The following is a 22,190-nucleotide window of genomic DNA, read 5'->3' on the forward strand; positions in this document are numbered from 1 at the left end:
TGCGTAATAATGTCAAACGCTTAGCGTACACTAAAAGTAGAAGAAAGACTGCAATAAATAACTACAACGACAAAAAAGCAACTACCTTTTGTTGTTGCTGTTGTATGCCACATTATGTTTCGTAATTTTCGTTTCTTGCCTTCCGCTTTGCGCGCAGTTAGTCAGTTAGCCAAAGCGACAGCGACAAAGCCAAGCGAAGTTAAACCAAGCTGAGAGACCACGCCACAAAGCAAGCATGCTGGCTTGACCGGCTTGTAATGAGTTAATGACAGGCAATTAAACCACAACAATCATTCATAGCGGCGGTTGGTGGGAAAATATGTTAGAAAAAAGTATATTTAGCCAAAGCATTTGAAACAAACGCCTTTATTTAGGCGCGACCGAGATTTAGTAGCAGACAAAAAAACCAAAAAATAAATATAAATACTGGAAACGAAAAAGTAGAAGTGTTGAGGCAATTAATGTAATTATTACATTAAGCAATGTGGCTAGCAAATTAGAGATTTCTACTGTGCGGCAGGGAAATGGACTATTAACTGGCATAGTTATAGTCGCTAATAAAATGCTTGCTATTTGAGTGGTGAGCAGCTGCGGTGGAGTGGCTGTTGGAAGTAATAATTCCAAGATAACTCAAATTTTAAGGCTAAAATTCGGCAAAAAAATTGTTTTAGATTACTTTGTATGTAAGCTTACTAGCTCATACTGCGCTAAAGTTTTTATTTGCGTAAAATTTGGGAGCTGGTCTAAAAAACACTAGTTTGTAACTAGTTACAAATATAGACTTTTATTATAATATTGCATAAATGTATTGCAGAATAGAATTTGGAAACTGGTCTAAAAAACACTAGTTTGTAACTAGTTACAAATATTGATTTTTGTTAGAATATTGCTTAAAATTATTTGCAAAATCTTTATTTACTGATTTTTTAATGTTAAAGTTTAAAATATTTTAACTAATCTTCTTGGAATTGGTTACTGGCTAGTCAAATTCATACCAATTGCTTGAGAATGTTATTTTACATAGTTTTAACAGCTGTACATGAATATTTCTTATCGTATAATCACATTAAATTTTTTTGCTAACTTTTTCTGACTAAAATACGAAAATATCTGTTTAATTGGTTTCAAAATAACTAGTTAGCGGCTAGTGACATTTCACTTAGTTTTCTATTAAATAATGTGAATAATATGATTTAATGTATAAATTAATAATAAAAACCTTACTTCTGCATTGAAAAATACACTACCCAAACAAAGTCCACAGTTTTTGCTCCAAATTATTAGTTAATAACCACTTACAAACAAATTCATATTTTTTTACACATTCAACTATTTTTATTATAATTTTTAACTTCGTTTGTACTTTCAAATTCACATTTTCTAATAATTCGCCAATTGGACCCAAAATAACTAGTTGGTAACTAGTTATGTTTTGTTATACAAATTTAATAATTTAGTACTCAGATGCTTAAATTGCCAAAAATACTTAAAATTCAGCCAACTAGTCTAAAAATGACTAGTTAGTAACTAGTGCATTTTTTGTAATAATTTTGTAAAAATATAATAACTAAGTGCGTGCATGCTGAAACTACTTAAAAATAAATTTTTAAGCGCACACATTTACAGAAATTCTTTCGCTTTTCCTGCTCTAAATAGTTTTTATACTTTCTTCACACAAACATAAATTCAAGGTAAAGTTCTTGTGTGCATTTAAAATTAAGTTATTAAAATATTGATCTATTTTTTGTTTACCTTGACGCATTCCATCGACAATGGAATGTTAATTTCATGTTAAACTTTTGTATGACTTAATTTTACATTTTTTTGAAAAATATTATTTTTTTTGTATTTTTAATTTTTTTTTTTAATTTTAATTTGTTTGTGTTTTTTCAATTTTTTTTTGTAAATTTTTGTTATTTTGCTGTTAAAGCATGCGCAACCAGCACTCAGGTGTCAAGTCTTATTTCTATTAAAAGCCACTGAAATGAACTTTTTTCCTGCGCCTGATGATTGAATTCCTTCGACGCCCGCTCCACCACCACCACCACCCTCCGCTTCACCCTTTAGCGCTGTGGTGTGAAAGTCTAAAATGTTTTCCATTGATTGACAGTTGTTTGACGTCTTTCGTACAAGCTGATTGCTGCGTTGGCCGCGCTCTGGTGTCGTGTGTGTGCATCAAAGCGGCAACAACCACAAACACATCTATACATGTATAGTTGTAAATATGTATAGAACTATTAATAAAAGCTTGTACTCTAATGTACTCTTTGTTGTCTTCATATTTTTTTACTTAATTTTCCGCATTTTTTCCTTTTGGTCTACACGCTTTGGGTTTTTGCTCTAGTTTTCCAATATACAAGTATGTATATTTTTCCAATTGCGCCGCACGTTTCACCTAAATATTTATATTTAGTACGCCGGTTTGTTATGTAATAATTTGAGCATTTTTCTTAAACATCTGATTGCTTGCTTGTTATTTCTAGTTGAAATTTCGCCGATTATCTCCACAGGTAGATTCGGGCTGCTGTTGCTAAGGCGCTCCTTTTAGGAATGCGGTACTCACTATGCTTGATTTTCAAACACTTAAGAAAATTTTCCAAATTTTTGTGGCCCAGATAATCTCAAATTGCATTAAACATATATAATTTTTTGTTAAAAGCGGATCTCTTACTGCGAGTTTTTTACTCCCAATAAAACTCAACATGAAGTCTCTAAACATCTGGTCTATCTCTCTATTCGTTTAAGAGAAAGAAATCCTAAACCGGGAACGATTGTTCCTAAAGAGAAAAAAAAGAAGCGACTGGTTTCAATACCCAAAATCCTTCGAATCTCGACAAGTTTGGTTAGGGAATGGCAATATTGGGTAGTCACTAGCTAATTCGTAGAACATAAATTAGCGCCACAAGAGCTTTTGAGATCGAAACCGGAAACTTCCGCATCATCAAGAAAACATAGGTCGAATCGCGTTTCCTGCGACATTCCCATTGCAATACTAACTCACTGCGTTCACTCTAACCCTCTCCAGAGTTGTTTAATAAGGTAAAACATCGGCATCACGCTTCATAGACCAACTTAAAACTTAGACCAGATTTCTAGCTGAAAATATGTCTCCTGTAAATTATGTGTCAGAGTTAACAACTCGTTGGATTTTTGCAGTCTTTCAGCTTGTGCTCGGTTTTCCCACATCGTATGCATAGTCCTTGGCCTTTTCTGTCAGGCTCTTGGCATTCCCACTGCTGATGGCCGAAGTTGAAACATCTATAGCTTGTTTTAAATTCTTTCCTGAGCTTCATTCTGCAACTGATCCATACTATTTTTATGTGGCCTTCCTTTAGTACTCCGTTTGCGCTAACGGCTGTCAACGTCACGTATGCGCGTGTTCGTTTTAAGCCCTATTAATCATAGTTATTTCTTCTTCTACTACCTCTAACTTGGCGTCTTACGAGGGTTGTGCCTTCTGCCGCGTCGATTAAGAAGACCGAGGGCTCGTATTTCCATTGTGGCTTTCTGTTTTAGCTCTTTACAGCAGCTCTACCACATATACATATTGCTCCTAAGGGCATTTTGGAGCTCTGATTTCGGGTTTTATCCTCTCTTCATTTCGAGAAGCAGGTCTCTGATTTGGCTTTGCGCATTGCCCAGGCTTCACCTTGTCTTGGTCCGCCATGAGGCTATTTTGAAACATCTCGGCATACTTGCTATCTTCTGTCGGCTTAATTAGCACTGCTTCTGGCCGTACTTGGTTCTCTTTTCCCGTCTTTGCTTCTTAAGCTTGTCCTCTTTTTTTCTCGTCCGGCGCTGCCTGGGGTTTGCTCTGCGCTTTTATCTTGTTTTTTCTGCTATTTTTTTTTTTCTTTTCTTTCTGGCTCCTAGCCTCCTTTTCTTGACTCTTGTTCTACTGGACTTGGTGCAGTTCGTTTTGGAAGAGTTGTCACTTGCATTGAAACATCAGCATGTTTTTGCATGCATCTGAGGACTTAGTTCCGTTCCATAGTATTAATCAGGATTTCAATCAACTGAGTTTGTACCGCCAACCTACTGGCGACGTACTTGAAGACCTGTCAAGATTTTAACAGGACGGAGGCGCCTGAAAGCCATTTCTGCAAAATATCAGACCTCTAACAAAATGCCCCTCTATCAGCCCAAGTTCAACGCTTACAAATCATTTGTCAAAATTGTGGTCCTACTTCGTAGCTCGATTCCTTCATGTGGCATCTGTGCTGGGCTTTTTGGTCGGTGACTACTTATTTGTTATTCACAGCTGACTTACGTCTTGAAGGACGTTTATTATCCAACATATGTGACCCCGTCGTAGCTTGCAATTCGAAATTTTTTGTCTAACGGCTTCCGTTGTAGCGTCCCTCGTCAGTGATTTGTCTCGTTCTCGTGGTATTCCCTCTAGGCAGCGCCCTAGCGGTAGTGTATGATTATTTTGTGGCCTGCTCTATTCTCCACGTCACCGCACATTCGTAGAATGTTTCAGGTCCTTTAATCCGAACTCTCTGTCCTGTCGCTCTTGGTCAGGGTTTACTTTTTGGGTTGACACATTTAACTTAAGGACTTAGGCCGTCAATAGTTGACAGCTTGGCGAACTCTTGGTGGCCTGAGCTCAAACAGTGTATATTAAGTTTTCCACGAAGTTTGTAACACCCAGAAGGAAGCGTCGGATACCCTTTAAAATATATGCATAATTTCCGCCATTTCCGTCGTTCCCTCTGTATATACGCAAACTAGTCCCTCTATTTTTGAAATATGGACTTGTACTCTTGCACATGTCGGCTTCTCCCAAAGAAGCTGCTCATTTGTCGGAATCGCTAATATCGCACCACTATAGCATATAGCTGCCATACAAAGTGAACGATCGGAATCAAGTGTTTGTTCGGAAAACTTTTTCATCTCACGAGGTATCTTCACGAAACTTGGCATGGACAAATGTCTGAGGTAGTGGTGCATTCTCCGAAGCAATTGTTCATATCGCATCACTATAGCATATAGCTGCCATACAAACTGAACAATCGGAATCAAGTGATTGTTCGGAAAACTTTTTCATCTCATGAGATATCTTCACGAAACTTGGCATGGACAAATGTCTCAGGTGGTGGTGCATTCTCCGCAGAAATTGTTCAGATCGCATCACTATAGCATATAGCTGCCATACAAAGTGAACGATCGGAATCAAGTGTTTGTTCGGAAAACTTTTTCATCTCACGAGGTATCTTCACGAAACTTGGCATGGACAAATGTCTCAGGTGGTGGTGCATTCTCCGAAGAAATTGTTCAGATCGGATCACTATAGCATATAGCTGCCATACAAACTATGCGGTCATAATCCAGTCCTTGTAAGGAACCTTTTATATTTATGAATGGTATTATAGCTTTTTTTCTGTTTTTTATGTTTTTTTATACATTAAATATTTCTAAAAAAATTTTCACACTACTGTGCCTTAAAATTATTGACTCATCATTGCCTATGCCATTTAGTCATATGAGCTTCTCTACAAAAACATACTTACATCGATTTAAGCTTATTGCAATTTATTATATTTTCACATAAAATAAAACAGAAAAAATACACGAAAAAAAAATAAAAAGCACCGAAAACAAAAAACATATTAAAACCAAAAGTACCGCTATTAGCAATGCATTTCAAATGTTGGGCAGCAAAACTAAAATATTCCCCATCAAATATCCATCATATTTGCTCCACATTTTAACGCTAAGCAACCACAACTTTTTTAATATGTTTCTTCTTCTTCCATTTTTTTTGCAGGCGGTCGTACAACAGAGCCAGCAACAGGCTTTGCTCAACAAATCCAATGATGATCTGCGACGGAAACGCCCGGAAACCACGCGGCCAAATCACATTCTACTCTTCACCATCATAAATCCATTCTATCCCATCACAGTGGTAAGTGCACGTGCAGTCATGCTAACGCATATATTCGTATACATGTTGTATATGCCTATGTCACTTTATATAGGTATGTGTATATACACACATATATACTTTTGGTAAATAAGTCGATTTGAAAAATCTTTTTTATCGCCGTTTTTGCAACACTTCACGGGAGTAAGCCATTAGTAGAGCGCCAAGCCTGTGATATAACAATATTCACACACACACATACATGTACACAAAGACACATACATATACACTTACATATAGACATACATATATACATACATACAGCTTCAAATACACATATACCACGGCAGTTTGTGTGTACTTCAGCTGTAAGCGCGTTTTTAGCCTCGTTAGAGTCGCCTTTTAGCCAAGTTACTGTTGAGTGTTTATATGTGAAGCAACAAAGCCCGGAACACAATATGTGTAGATGTGTGTGTGCGTGTTGAAATGCAAAATAAACGTCGAAGTGCAACGCTGAGTGCCGCCTAAGTGTACAACAGCCAGCCGCGCCCATTGAGCGTTCAACAACCTCATCACTCAACGTAGGCTTGGTGGCAAGGATGATGGATAAAGGACACAAAAAAAAGAGGAACAGAAAGAAAACAGCTGGTGAAAATTTTTTTAACATACCTGTACTGAAATCTCAGCTTAGCGGCTGCTGAAGCACTAAAGTTAAAAGAAGAAAGAATGAGTTAAACATTTAAGCCAGGAGCTCGAAGGCTTAAGTCTAAAGCTACCTGATTGTTGTTTTCGACAACTGACCTTAGGCGTGGAATTGACAGATCAGGGAAGTCGAGCTGTTCTCGACAACTAATCCCAGATTTTGAATTTACAGAAGATCTATCTCAGGTTTCCGTTAAGTTTCAGTAGGCCCTATCTAGTTTTAATCATTGGACTTAAATAAATGTTTTTTAGTACGTAGTAGGAATCATCTCTAGATCTCCATTGTATATTCGGTCTTCTCAAATTTTGCATTTGAAATAAGTAGAAAAGTATATTCGAACTTCTTGAAAACTATTATCGCGGTATCATCGTTGGTACTCAAGCCGTTATCTGTGAAGCGGAACGGATATCACAGACCCGTTGTCTCAGGATCACTTCTGGGATTCAATCGAACGAAGTAGTACCAATATCTCCGACCTTTCATTCGGGTATAGCTAAAACTCTCTGCCACGATATGCTACAAGTGCCATTTAAAACTAGATGGAACTGAATGAAGTCGAGATTTCGTGAAAAAATTGTTACTTCGGGGTCTCTCTGTGGGTGCAGATGAAGCTTAGTGTAAACTTTCGGACTTCTTTCGAATCTTTCGGAGTTGCGACGAGTGAAAATTAGTTGATTCTGTTTGTTGAGCTTGGGCGGAAACTAAATGAATTCCAAATTTTGTGAAAGTAAAGTCTCCCATGAGTTCAGAGGCAACTTAGTGAAAACTTTCGGAGTTGTTCCGACTTTTCGGAGTTCTTTCGAATTTTTTGAAGTTTTCCCAAAGTTCTTTCGAATTTTTCAGGGCTATTCTAATTTTTTTTAAATTATTCCCAATTTTTCAGAGTTTTTCCGAATTCTTTCGGAGTTCTACGGAATTTTTTTGAGTTTTCCCGAAGTTCGTTCGAATTTTTCAGGGCTATTCCAATTTTTTTTAAATTCTTTCCAATTTTTCGGGGTTCCTCCGAATTTTTTCGGAGTTTTTTCAAATTTTTCGGAGTTGACATGGTTATAAAAATGGTTTACGCAATATTTTACACATACAAAATTTTACGTGCAGGGTATATAAATATTTGTCCACTGCATACATTGCAGATGCTAAGTGGAAAGTGCAAAAATGAGTGACAGACTGTCAGTCGATGTCGTGACGCATATCAGCGACTACATAAAATAAGGCATATAAACAACAACAACGAAAAAGTATAAAACAACAACAAAAATGTATATAACAACAAAAAAGTATATAACAACAAAAAAGTATATAACAACAAAAAATACACAAGAACGTGAAAAATTGTTGCTCAGGCGACAAAAGATTTTTTCCGCCTTTTCTTTTTCGTAACAGCTATTTGCTGTCCATCATAAACATGCACACATATGTATGTACATATATACACATACATACATATATGTATGTATATGTATATATTCCAGGGCGGTGCGCATTTTGCAGCGGATTACTATTACAAATACAAAAAAAAACTGGGAAACATGTGTATGCACTTTAAGGCGCATAAACACACATACACATATCCACCTATGTGTGTGTGTGTGTTTGTGGAAAGGAGTACAAGCAATAGAAGAACAGCAACAAAGTTTGGGTGGCAGGTGGCGTTAACAGTAGCAAAAGCCAATAAACAAAAAATAAAAATCACATAAAAAACCGTTAGCTTTATACGCATACAATAACAATGCCGCTGAAAGAGCGCAAAAATTGATGGCGCAGGCAAAATGCGCTGCCTGTGTTTGCCCGCTCCAATTCCAGCGCGTGGGTAACGGTTTATAGAGATGTTCAGATTTTATTTACGCACACAGACATACATGCTAGCATACGCACTGTATTCCTTGTATGTATGTGTTTGCTGAATTTTCCATAACTGCCCAATGTACCTTCGGACACAATGGCTCCCGTGGAGCACAGCTGTGTGGCACATACACATACATACATACATACAACATACGTTGCTGTGGCAACATATCAATATTCATGTCTACATGTCAGGCATTCTCACGTCATCCTGTTATGCACTTTTTATACACTTTCTCGCTAATGTTTGTTTGCGCTCGCCGCCGCTGATGTGCCCACATTTGCAAAGCGCATCAAGATAGCCAATATGGCAGCACGGCAACAATGCAACAATGACCATTGACTGCGCTGGCCGATAGAGATTAGAATTCAATGCACAGCAGCTATGATTGGTCGATGGGAGATATGTGCATTGCGGCATTTTCACTGTGTATTTGAAGAAATTTCATGAAATATTTAAATTTCAATTCCCAAATGGTTGCTAGAACATTTATGTTGTGATTTGATATATCGAAAAATATCAATTTTGTATGCCTGCTAGCTAAAATAGCACATATCACTGCTCACCTTACCGGTATACAATTATGGTATACGCTGCGTATACGTAACATTTGTTAAAGCATTGAATTTTTTGTTTATATTTTTGTTGTTTGCCTGCAATTTGTGGGCTTGAGTATGTAAAAAATATGCTTTCCACTGCCAAAATGTGAGTTATAACTGTAAATTTTGTGTATGATATTTTTTATAATTTATTGTCTTTCGGTACCTAAAATAGCTGAAATCGTTGCAAGCATTAAGCTAGTCTCCATATACCCAGTAATATGAACTTCGTACCTCTAGTTGATTTTATGCGGTATATATCAGTTAGTGTACCAGATATCTCAATGAAATGTGGTAGTAATGTTTCCATAAGTAATATGCAGCCTGATACCAAAAATAAGTGAAGTCGGTCGAAGTATTAATAAAGCCAAATTTTGTGTAAGTAAAGTCTGCCATGAGTTTATACGAAACCTAGTAAACAAAAACGTTCGGAATTCTTTCAAATTTTTCGGAGTTATTCCGAATTTGTCGGAGATCTTCCGGTTTTTCGGAATTGTTTTAAATTTTTCTTAATTCTTCCCAATTTTACGGGGTTATTTCGAATTCCTCGGTGTTACTTCGAATTTTTCGGAGTCTCCCCCACAGAGTTATTTCGATTTTTACGGAGTAGTTACGAATTTTCGGAGATATTCCGAATTTTACGGAGTAATTTGAATTTTCGGAGATATTCCGAATTTTTCGGAGTAATTCCGAATTTTAGGGAATTTTTTACCGAGTTATTTCGAGTTTTTAGAAGATTTTTCAATTTTTTCGGATTTCTTTCGAATTTTTCTGAGTTGTTCTGAATTTTACAGAGTTATTCCGAATTCGACGTAGTTCTCCCGAATTTTTCGGAGTTTTCCTGATTTTTCGCGAAGTTATTCCGAATACCAGGGAAGTGTTCCTAAGTTTTAGGAGTTATTCCGAATTTTAAGGATTTATCCCGAGTTTTTCGGAGCTACTTCTAGTTTTTAGAAGATTTTCGACCTTTACGAAGTTTTTTCGAATTCTTCTGAGGTCTTCCGAGTCTTTCGGAGAATAAACGGGAAAAAAAGACGTGGTTAGAGGTTGGTCGGAAATTTAAGAGGTACATAGGTTTTAGGCTCCCAGTAATGGGCGATAGTAGCTGCAAACAATCCATATACATAACATAATCGTTTTCGAGCTTTCAGTAAACTTTTTATCAGATATATCGCTCAATTTTTTTCTTAATGAAACGGAGCGAGGTTGTTGTTCGGAGTAATTTGAAGCTTAGTGGCAAAATTGATTGAATTCGGTAAATACCTTCCCCATACTTCCATATTGTCACCTAAAATGCAAAATAACGGAACATCACTTTTCATAAAGGAAATATTTTCTTATAAATAACTTAATTTTTCCGCGCCTTTAAACCTTGAAAGTGCGCCGAATATTTTCCAATATTTTATGTGCGGTCACAGCCGTAATTACTGCTTCCTTAGTTATTATTTTTCAAAAAAAAAATTAAAAAAAAAGTTCTCAAAACTTTCTTAGAACGAACTTTTCGCTTAAGAGCTTTCATACAAATGCCACACAAACAGTAGTCACCGAAGGTATGTGTGTCTGCGCTAAAAACTGTGCACAATGATGAGGAAAAATTCGCCACAAACTTTTTAAATAATTCAATTCGAAAGTTGACAACTATTTAGACTCCAAGAAAAATAGCTTCAAGCAACAAAGCAAACAAAATCGAAAAACGGCAAAGAAAACACACACAAAAGCCAGTCGAAAAATGCAAAAGATGTAGAGCATAGAAGCCAAGAAGTGAACGCGGCGGCGTGGGAATAAAGCAAGCTGCACGAATAAGCCAGTTCAATGAAGAATCTAGTCGAAGAATTTCCAAAGATTTTTTTTACAAAAAAAAAACAAAAATCGAGTTTCTGCCATATGTGTCGATCCAGGCATTATGAAATACTGCGTATTTGCATATGTGTGTGTATGTATGTTTGCTTGTGTAGGTGTGTGTATGCGCTTGACGCTAGTGCATAGAAAACTATTTAATCTTGCCACTAAATCCACTGTACTTGCGAAGAGTAATGGTAATAAGAAAGTATTAAAATGCAAACACACACACACGCACACATTTTCATATGTATGTAAATATGTTGCATAATGCGGGGTGGTTAAAGTTTTCGCACGCACACACACACACGCGCGCATCTATCAGCGATGACTGTAGGCGGCAGCAACGCCAGCGACATTCGATATTATAGCAAATCAAACATCAATGATTCCTGTGTGGCGCACATAAAGCAGCGTTTTTGTTGTTGTTATTGTTTTCGTTGCCATTTTGTGCATATGAGCGGCACTGATGTGCTTGTGTGCTTATGTGTGGTAAACAAATACAAACGCCAGCGAGGTTTTAGTTTCAAATGAATGCGTTTGTGTAGGTGTTGTGTCTCTACGTATGTGTATGCATACTTTTATACCCTGAATAGGTCACTTAGTTTTTGAGATATCGAATTGAAATTTTGGGTTATTGCCTAAGCCATTGATGCAATCTCCGCAGAAATTGTTCAGATCAGACCACTATAGCATATAGCTGTCATAGAAACTGATGGATTAAATACAAAGCTTGGTATGAAAAAGTTTTTTATTTGACGAGATGTATTTACGAATTTCGGCTGGTATTATTGCCGAAAGCAGCGCTGCAATTTGCATAGAAATCGTTCCGATCAAACCGCTATAGCATATAGCTGTCATACAAACTGATAATGAAAATGAAGTTCTTGTTAAGAAAACTTTTTTATTAGACAAGTTATCTTCACGAAATATACCATGAGTTAATAACCAATACAGTGCTAAAATCTCTGAACAAATTGTTCAGATCGGACCACTATGAAACATAGCTGCCATACAAGTCGACCAAAACCAAGCTAAAAATCTTGTTATACCCTTTTTATGCTATAAGAAATGCACGTGTGAAGGTTATTTTTACTTTGCTGCAACCGAAGTTAACGGTTTTTATATTTGTGCACCCTCACAGTCTTTTATTTCGCCCACATTGTTATTGCCGCTTGCCACTTCCAATAAGTGTAGCCTATCAGCAGGCGCGCTACTCGCAGCAGCCATATACACCGCGACAACAACAATGAAGCCCAAAATGAAAAAAAAAAAAATGTTTGATATAAGCTGCCAGTCGAGTGAACAGCCGACGAACACTGCAAGCAGGCAAGTAGTGAAGCACAACAAAGCGGCTGGGCGAGCAAGCGAGCGAGCGAGCATCCGCTGCCAGGATGCGAGCGCCAAAGCTCAGAATCGAAACTGACTGACATCCACACACTCACACACACACAGACAATTACACAAGTGCCTAATACTTTCATCCGCTGCAGCCGACAGACAGCCACAAACAATGGGTTGCGCTCGAATGTCATATGAATTTGCCAACACAAAAGCTGACTGCTTGGCTCGATGGCTGGTCGCAAAAAAGGGGCAAAAGTTTGCAGTTTTGGGCAATGGGGCGTGCTGTGCAATGCAATGGAAAAAAGTTGCTACTGTATGGCTTATGTATATATATACATATGTGGCTTTGCCTGTCGATAGTTGCATTCCTTTTGCAAAGTTTCAGCTTGCCGCGCTAGCGCCTAAAAGTGCACTAAGAAAAGTAAGCGTATGTAAAGTAATGTCCTCGCTGGCTGAGCCATTGTTAGCGTTGTTTGTGTTCGTTTTTATTTTGGCAGGGCGTCGGCTTTAAGTGACTGCGATCTAAACACGCAGGGAGAGCGCCGGGCAAGGGCGTTGCTCCTACCGCGCAGCAGACATTATAGAAGGGGATGGTGGAAATATGCCCAATGTTATGCCTATAGTATAGTGACTTGTGGCAAGCATTTTGTAGACCAAAGCGTCCGACTGTTGCATTCAAATTGCCTTGATAGCGCAGCAGTCACTTGCTGGTAGCGTTAGTTGGCAGCTTAATGATGTGACATATGAGCAGTAACAATCGACTTGCTGGAGCAAATATCTTTTCGGTTTTGCCTTTTTTGGCTCTTCCACTTTGTCGTCATTGACTTCAAAGTTCCGTTATTTGAATAAGCGCATGGTATGTGGTGTAAGTGAGTCATATTTTTGCTTTTTATAAGCTTGCAAGCTTACTAAATTTGAAATTTGTAGCTTAATATGAGGACAGTGGCTACGAAAGCTGCAGAATTTTCCAAAGAATAATTTATGGGAAAACTAACCTTGGGGTTGAAAGAGGGATAAGTTATGATCAAATCAATGCAATTTTTAAAAGCTCTTTTGAAAGCTCTCTAAGTAAAATCAGTGAATCGGAAACGAAAAATGTGTAATTGAAATTTAAGGCTTCAATTCGACTTGTTGTCATAAAATATGTTGGAATAAAACACAATTTCGAAAGCTTCTGTGAAAGCTCTTTAAGTGAAATTAATAAATCCCAAACGAAAATGTGTAATTGGAATCCAAGGATTTCATTAAGACTGTTTGTAATAAAATATCTTTGATTCAAACCCAATATCGAAAGCTCCTTTAAAAGCTTTATGAGGAGAATCACTGAATTGGAATCGAAAAATGTGTAATTGCAATTCAAGGCTTCAATTGAGTCTTGTGTTATAAAATATGATCGAGTCAAAACCGATTTCGAAAGCTTTTGTGAAGAATAGAAATCACTCAATCGGATACGAGAAATGTGTAATTGGGATTCAAGACTTGAATTGAGAGTAGTTTTTATAAAATGTGATCGAATCAAACACAATTTCGAAAGCTTCTGTGAAAGCTCTTTAAGTTAAATTAATAAATCGGAAACGAAAAATATGTAATTGTAATTCAAGGAATTCATTAAGACTTGTTGTGTTAAATATGTTCGAATCAAATCCAATTTTAAAAGCTTATGTGAAAGATCTGAAAGTGAAATCACTAAATCGGAAACGAAAAATATTCAAGTAAATCTGAGGAGACTTATTATGATACAATAAGATTGAATCAACCCAATTTAAAAAGCTCATATGAAAGCTTTCTAATTGAAATCCCTAAATTTCAAAATTGCAAATAGATCTAAGGAGGCTTATTGTGAAAAAATATGATCGAATCAAACACAATTGTAAAACTTCCTGTAAAAGCTCTCTAAATTATAAACTAAAAAATAAGAACTTTTATATGCACTTTTTCTTTTAAAGCTCATATGAAAGCTGTATACAAACAATATTCCGTCGATTTTTCACACTGTCGAGAATAAAAACAATTTTGAAAACTCTAAAAATAATTGCAGCGTAGTAGCTGTTTGAACTTTCGAGGTTTGATTTACAGATTTTGATAATATTTACCGCCGCTTTATATATACAATAACTTTGAAATCGTATAAGGGTGCCAAGTACATATAATCCTAAAATGAAAGCCCGAAGCTTCATATATAATTCTCTTAAGCTTTCATGTTGAGCAAAGGTATCAAAATATATTAGTATTTAAATTAAAATAGGAAAGATAGGAAACATATAGAGTTACGGAGTTTCTGCCAAAAGCTCTAAAGCTGCATTAGCTTACATACATATATATACATACATCACCTGGAATTTATTCTAAACGCACTAGATTTGAAGTAGAAAAAATTAGTTCACAAATACATCATCTCGAATTTGTATCAAAAGCTCTAAAGGTGATTAGAGTGATTAAAAAGCTTACATACTAATCCTGAAAGTTATCAAATTTTATTTTTTTGTTATAAAAATTGAAAAAAAAAACAATTTCTAAAAAAGCTCACAAGCTTTATGACCAACATTTTTTTGACCATTGGTTTATTGTGCACTTTAATAATTTTAGCTAGCATATTAACATCATTTTCCAATTTTGAAAGGTTTTAAAATTTATTAGAAAAAAGCTTTTGTGGGCACTTAAAAGCTTCTTAAATGGAAAGTAGTGAAAATCGATCTTTAATAATGCTGAAAATTTATTAAATGTTGAATAGCAATTGGTAAGCCACACACTGGAGCCTTTCAAATATTTAAACACCTACAACAACAATAAATAGCAGTAATGCTTTCAACTAAAGCCACAAATAGCCCGCAGTTGCATAGAAATTCCTACACGCACATATGCACATACATATAGATATATGCAAACAGCTATTTATTATAATGAGCCAGTCTCGATTTGTTGCTTTTGTCGCCCAAGCCAAACAACTGTTGCTCAGCTCGAATTATGGCCGACTGCCAGCCAGACGCTTTGACTTTAATTGACAATTTGGCGAGACAGAGACCGAATGCCATTTTCTAATAAACTCGCAACCGCTCGTAGTCCCTTAAAACAAATTTATTGCAAACTAAGTGACTCTAAAGTGTGTACTACATACTAAGTTGTTTCCAAAGTAAGCCATTAAACTAAGATTATAATGTGAGTGCATTATTTTTTGTTGTTGTCTCTGTTGACTGACTATGAAAGCGTGCCAATGTCAAAAGCTGTAAGCGTTTAAAGGCTTGAGCACAGTTTATTTGGCATTATATTATATGGGATATATATGTATGTATGTAGGTGGGGTATGTGAAACCCTGGAGGAACGCTGTTTCCTTAGTGTTTCTTTGGCCGACTTTATTGCAAAATATATGGCTCCAAAGAAATGTAGTAGAGTTCAAAATACTATATCTTTAGAATTTCTATTGCTATGATTAAAATGCTGTAATTTCATTTAAGTTCCTTTGCAATTCTCAACAGGTTTATGAAAAGAAAATTATAAAGCTTTGCTTCATTTTCAATAGATTCGATTTATACTTTTATGATTAATTTTATATGATGATTAAAATCTTGCAATTTCAGGTTTGTGAAATAAATTTGAAGCTTTCTTTTTTTTCAAGTAAATTTGATTTATTTTGAAACAATTTACCTAAACAGTCGTAGTTATGATAAACAGTTTTAATTGCTTTTGAATAATCTAACATTATATTATATACCAAAAAATTTTTCTTCAAGCTTTTCAAATCAGCTATGAACAACTGGTTACTAAAGTAATTAATTTTGAACTAGTTGGTTACTAGTTAACTATAAAAATAATTCAAGGAAATTTCTTCTAATCGTAATTATATTTTACTTATCTCATATTATATATGTTTTTTTAAAGATGTACAGTGACAACTAGTTACTTTTAGACTATTTTTTAACCAGTTCCATTTTCATGAAATTGTTTTCGAATAATCTATTACTTATTGTCGTACTAAACAACTATTTTAGGCATTTGTAGCGATTTCTTGTCAACTGATTACTAAACTCCATCCTTTTGAACCAGTTGGGAACTAGTCGGTTTTACAAAAAAATTTAAATAAACTATTCCTGCAGGCTAAGCGACACATTTTTGCATGTTTTCATATATATGCATCTACTTAATAGTACCTAATAGCAGCGAAATTGTAATTGTGACAGGTTGACAATTATCATTAGTCTATCAATTGACATTCCGCGCGTTTGCATTAAGACCGCAAACACTGTCACTATGCCAACTGCGTATTGTACTTATAATTATATGAATAGCTGCATATTACTAGAGAGTTTTTTACGTTAGTGTTTATATGTATTTATGTATGTATGTCTGTATGGAGGTATGTTTGTGCTCTATTGTATGCCGCCACGCAACCGCTGATCAAGTGATCGACTCCATTTGAACCGCAGCTATGTACACTTTGAAGTCCGACCGCAATGTTGAATTTATTCAAAACAAAAAAAAAATGTTGCGTTATACAAAAGTAAAAAGGTTTGTATGTACTTTCTATACCCTAAAAAGGATATATGTATTTAGTTTGCCACGAAGCTTCTATCACGCAGGAGAATCTATCTTATGTGCATCTAAATTATTGAGATATCGCTCTGAAATTTTGCACACGTCTTTTTCTTCTCAAGCAGCTTATCATTTGTCGGAACCGCCGATATCCGTTTACTATAGCATAGAGCTGCCCTACAAACTGTTCGATCAAAATCACGACCTTGTATGGAAAACTTTTTTATTTCACAAGTTATCTGCATGAAATTTGACACAAATTATCGTCCAAGGCAAGACTACAATCTCTGTAAATATTGTTCAGATCGGTTCACTATAAGATATAGCTGCCCTACAAACTGTTCGATCAAAACCAATAAAAAATGCCTTTTATGCCTTTTATGTTTAAAAAAAATTCACTTGTGTAGGGTATTATAGCTTCGGTGCAACCGAAATTTACAGTTTGTCTTGTTATATACTTACATCTCTATGTATATACATATATATTCGTGTGCGTCCTCTTATTCCCAACTGTGGGTGCCGCTATTGGCTTTCATACAGGCATTTCAATAGCATTTGCGGTGCAAAGTGTCAGGTGTACTGCGGCTAAGTGGCCTAGCACTTGCTGTTGATCTTCTGCACTCACGAGCGCTTCAACTTAAACCCCGCTCTACAGCAGCCAACATATATACACACACATATACAATTGCCATTTCATTTTGTACTCCTCAACGCTGCCTCATTACTTGCTATTTCGTGCTGACAGTTTCGCCTTTGTGACATTCAACAATTAGAGCGCATACATACCCAACTACACACAAGCATATGTACTTATCTATATACATGTACATATGTATACATATGTATATAATATCTCATATCCTCCAGCAAATTAAGTTGCGGTCGAAAGTCGCTTGTTAAGTGATCATATTGCCGCTATGTTTGCTATCTTCATTTGTATTATTGTTGTTGTTTCTTACTTTTTTTCTCAAGGTGCTCTTACTACTATTGTACACATTACTGTTATTATTTTCATTTATTTTTGCGTCATTGTTATTTTGCTGTAATTCCAACTACCGGTGCCGCCGTTGCCGTTGCCGGTGTCTCGCGCTCAGCTGCTGTGGTTGTTGCTGCTGTTGCTTCAGTGAAGCGCTTAATTGCTCGCCGCATCGCGCTGACATACAATCACCTATTATTGCGTGCGTATAAGAACACTATAAGCTATTGTTCGTGTGTATTACACAAAATTAAGAAAATAAATAAAATTAAAAAAAAAAATTGAGGAAATAATTAAGAAAAAATTAAAAAACAATTAATAAAATTTAAAAAAAATAAGAAAAAATTAAGAAAAAAATTAAGAAAAAATGAAGAAAACTAAAAAAAGGAATGAAAAAATTAAGAAAAAATTAAAAAAATTAAAAAAAATTAAGACCCGTGTAATAAATATTTATTTTTGTCATACGTGCGCTTTTTTAGTTGTTATATGTGACCTGGTCTACGAAAAGGGAGCTAACGTGCGAAAACTAGTTTTCTGGGAAACAGCTGTTAAAAATAAACAACTCGTTTCGTCAGTTAAAAAAGTGAAAATTGATTTTTTGACACCTAAGCCCCCTTTCCGTAGACCAGGTCAAGTATAATAAATGTGGTTACCCAGCAGAGGTCAATATCTTCAAGACGACAAAAAAAGTTGAAGACCCAGAAAAAGAGCTAGAGATATTCTTCGGTGCGAAGCACTCTGCTGAAGAAAAGAAGAAGCTTTTGTATTTAAAATTATTCTTTGGGTGCTTGGTTTACTATAAATTTCTCATTTATTAACATTCCTAAATACTTCCCTACTCTAAGACATTCTAAGAGTACCCAAAAGTCTGTCCTAAGCGCAAAGTTTGTTGAAAAACTTTCGCTGCTTGAGTCTATTGGAGATCCAAACCAAGCCAGGTCCTTCTCCAACTTATCTCTCCAACGGAGTAGAGGTTCGTTCCTCTGCTTCCCCGGCAGGTACTCCGTCAAATACTTTCAGAACTGGAGTGTCTCCATCCGTACGGACGACATAACCTAGTCAGCGTAGCCAGCCGCTGTCTCTTAGTTCGCTGAACTATCCGAATGTCGTCGTATATCTCGTACAGCTCATAGTTCCATGGACTGCGGTAGTCGCCGTTGCCTATGCGCAAAGGACCATAAATTTTCCGCAGAACTTTCCTCTCAAAAACTAACGTCGACTCATCAGATGTTGTCTTCGTCCATGCCTCTGCATCATATAGCCGGACGGGAATAATGAGTGACTTATAGAATCGAGAGAGGACTTTACTTCTCAATTGCTTATACAGTCCGAAGTAGCATCTGTTGGTAAGAGTTATTCTGCGTTGGATTTCAAAGCTGATATTGTAGTTGGCGTTGGTGCTGGTTCCAGTACAGACAAAATTACCTACGACTTCGAAGCTATGTCTGTCAACAGTGACGTGGGAACCAAGTCGCGAGTGCGTCGACTATTTGTTTGTTGACAGGAGATATATCGTCTTGTCCTCGTTCACAACCAGATCCATTTGCTTCGCTTCCTGATTCAATATGCAGAAAGCACAACTAATGGAGCAGTTGTTGAAGACAATGATAACAATCTCTCCAGCAGAAGTTTAAAGAAGTCGCACGATAGGGAATCGCCTTGTCTGAAACCTCACTTGGTATCGAACGGTTCGGAGAGGTCCTTCCCGATCTTGACGGAGCTTTTGGTGTTGCTCAACGTCAGTTAACACATCCTTAATAGTTTTGCGGATTTACCAAATATAGACATAGCGGCTTAAAGGCAGCTCCTTTTCGTGCTGTCGAAAGCAGCTTTGAAATCGACGAATAGGTGGTATGTGTCGATCCTCATTTCACCGATCTTTTCCAAGATGTTGCGCATGGTGAATATCTGGTCAGTTGTTGACTTTCCCGGCCTTAAGCTACACTGATAAGGTCCCTTTTACACAATTTTATATGCGATCTTGAGGAGTCTTAGTCCAGGGTAGTAGGCGCAGATTGTGGGCTCTCCCTTTTTGTGGATTGGGCAGAGCACACTTAAGTTCCAATCGTCGGGCGTGCTTTCGTCCTACCATATTTTACAAAGAAGCTGATGCATGCTCCTTATCAGTTCTCCGCGGTCATATTTGAATAGCTCGGCCAGCAATCCATCGGCAACGCCACTTTGTGGTTCCTCAGACCGGTAATTGCTATTCGAACTTCTTCATGATTGGGCAATGAAACGTTCGCTCCATCGTCATCGATTAGGGAATCGGGTTCACCATCTGCTGGTGTTATCAACTATTAAATAAACAAATAGTTCACATCAAATATCATAAATTCAATTCGAAAATTGTTTTCAAATTAAAAAGTTTCCAAAATTCGATTCCACTTACCGCACAGTGTTGCCATCACAACGGGTAGCCACAAAATCTAATTACGCACTACACATTTAAGCGTAAAATTGCGCATTACAACAACAGCAACTACAACAGCAGCTCATGAACCCGTTACTTGAATGAATGCAGCAGCAGGAAATCAACATATTTTGTAATAAACTCGCCGGCGCTGGCAATCAGCATTGAAACTTCCTTCCGCCCCAGAAAATACTGCACATATGGATGCACCACTTCCAATAATTAGCACGCTGGTAATGAGCTCACAAATCTATTTCGATTCGCGAATGCTGTGTGTGCGTGTAATGTCCTTTGGAGGCCACAGCGTTCATTTGGCAGTGAATAGCTTGCGGTTTCTGCTTGCTGATCTAACGGTAAATGTGTCGCTCGGCGGTCATTCGTGCGCATATTACATTTGTCATTGGCCAAAATTGTTAACGGTTGTTACCACATACCAATTTGGTTATTTTATTGGCAAGGCACACATGAGGACCTGCTTAGGCGCGTGTATGTGGTCAATATGCTGCCCTGGTTTGGCGCAAAGATAATGGCTTACAGTTAGCTGCAGCAATTCGATTATAATCCTCGATGGCTAGCGCGCTTAAAATGCGAGTAGAGGAGTGAGGAGAGTAAGTGAACGTGGGTTTAGTCAGCGCAAAGTTAGTAAAACTCTTTAGGGAACTTTTATTATTGGTTATGTTGCTACTTGGAGGATATTAATAAGGATAATTCTGCGGAAAAATTCCTTTTATTATGGCAATGCATCGCAAATCAAACTATTCTTACTAGGTTAGTACTCAGTTCAAGGCCCAAAGCTACCCCTGTTTATAAGTCTCTGTTGATATTCTTTCAGTTTAGTTCATAAAAGCTCTGTAGAGCCATAGATATGTGTTAAACAGTTTCTTTTTGGTTCTCATATTGAATTCTAGCCGCCCTTCAGGTTTGTTTATGGTCTAAAAATCCGTGGTATCCCCCAGACCATGACATAACTTAAGCTTTCGAAGTATCAAAAGGTGGCATACTTTTGCAAAAATTTGCTTCAAATTAGGAGCTCGTGGTAAACATAGAGAAACCCATGCATTGTCTATACGACGATCTCGACAGAAGCATGTTAAGGAAGATCAAAGTACGATGGAACGAGCTACCTGGGCGCAAGACTCCAAAAGTCATGTGCTAAACGGTAGTACATAAAATTCCTATTGGCACTCGATAGAAGAGACCGTAGTAACATGATCGGAATACTAACTGATCGCTGTGTGTTGGCGACAGACGCCCGCAGAATGAGACTGATAGGTCTAGAGACTGCACCAGATCCGCACGGTACGATAAACTGGAGGAGGTATCGATAGTGAGGCCGCAGAGTATGTTGAAATTCCCGTCAATTACTTTTCTTACTACTCTTGGACCTAGAAACTGAACTCCATCTGGTATCACAAAGGAGCAATACTGGTCTATGGGTGGCTTATTGCCTACCAGTTTATCTCAAGCTAACCCAGGAGCTCGATCTCTTGGTTACTTAACTTCTTCTAACTAACCTGTTAGTCTTAAGAATCGCGCTTAAGTTCTCGACAGCAGCTTCCCCGGATCGCTTCTACAGTATGTAGACGACTTCGCTTAAGAAACAGAATTCTTCTCATATCTAATAAATATTAAGAGGATCTGACCTAAATGCTAAAAGTCGACAACTCCACGCTGTTTTGCCTTCGGCGCGTTAATTTTTTCAGTCCATCTTCGATCAAAAGGTCTGGAAGACAATTAAGCAATATTTTCATCCTGAAGCCGCCGTTTTTCTAAGACCATACGATATAATGAAAAATTGGAGCAAATATTCGGCTGCTGCTTGTCTGGGTTCTACCAAAATGTTGTTTTCTGAAGACGGGCACCGCGAGGTCCATTACATTGAAGACTGCTTCTTAGCTAGGTCTTACTTAAACCTCGTTTTTTGCCGACGGAACCTCCGTCCATATCTGTAAAGTTCAATGTTATCCCTCTTTCGTCCGCTATTGCTTTTCTGGTTCCTCAACAGCCGGCGATCAGTTTCTCTAGAGCTCCTGGGTTTTCCTTCTCCATTGCTTTCCTGGTTCCTCTGAAGCTGGC

The 22,190-nt window shown here is 37.1% G+C and overlaps 1 protein-coding gene across 1 annotated transcript in view; it reads left to right on the top strand.

Annotated features, from left to right (window-relative positions):
- LOC120771104 (heterogeneous nuclear ribonucleoprotein L) overlaps positions 1–22,190 on the top strand; it is a 300,298-nt gene that overhangs the window by 106,161 nt on the left and 171,947 nt on the right. Inside the window, 1 exon segment of the mRNA XM_040098946.1 lies at positions 5,771–5,908. Within this exon segment, the coding sequence (XP_039954880.1) occupies positions 5,771–5,908 (138 nt within the window).

Source organism: Bactrocera tryoni, chromosome 3 (genome assembly GCF_016617805.1).
Source record: "Bactrocera tryoni isolate S06 chromosome 3, CSIRO_BtryS06_freeze2, whole genome shotgun sequence".
Classification (NCBI taxonomy): Eukaryota; Metazoa; Arthropoda; class Insecta; order Diptera; family Tephritidae; genus Bactrocera; species Bactrocera tryoni.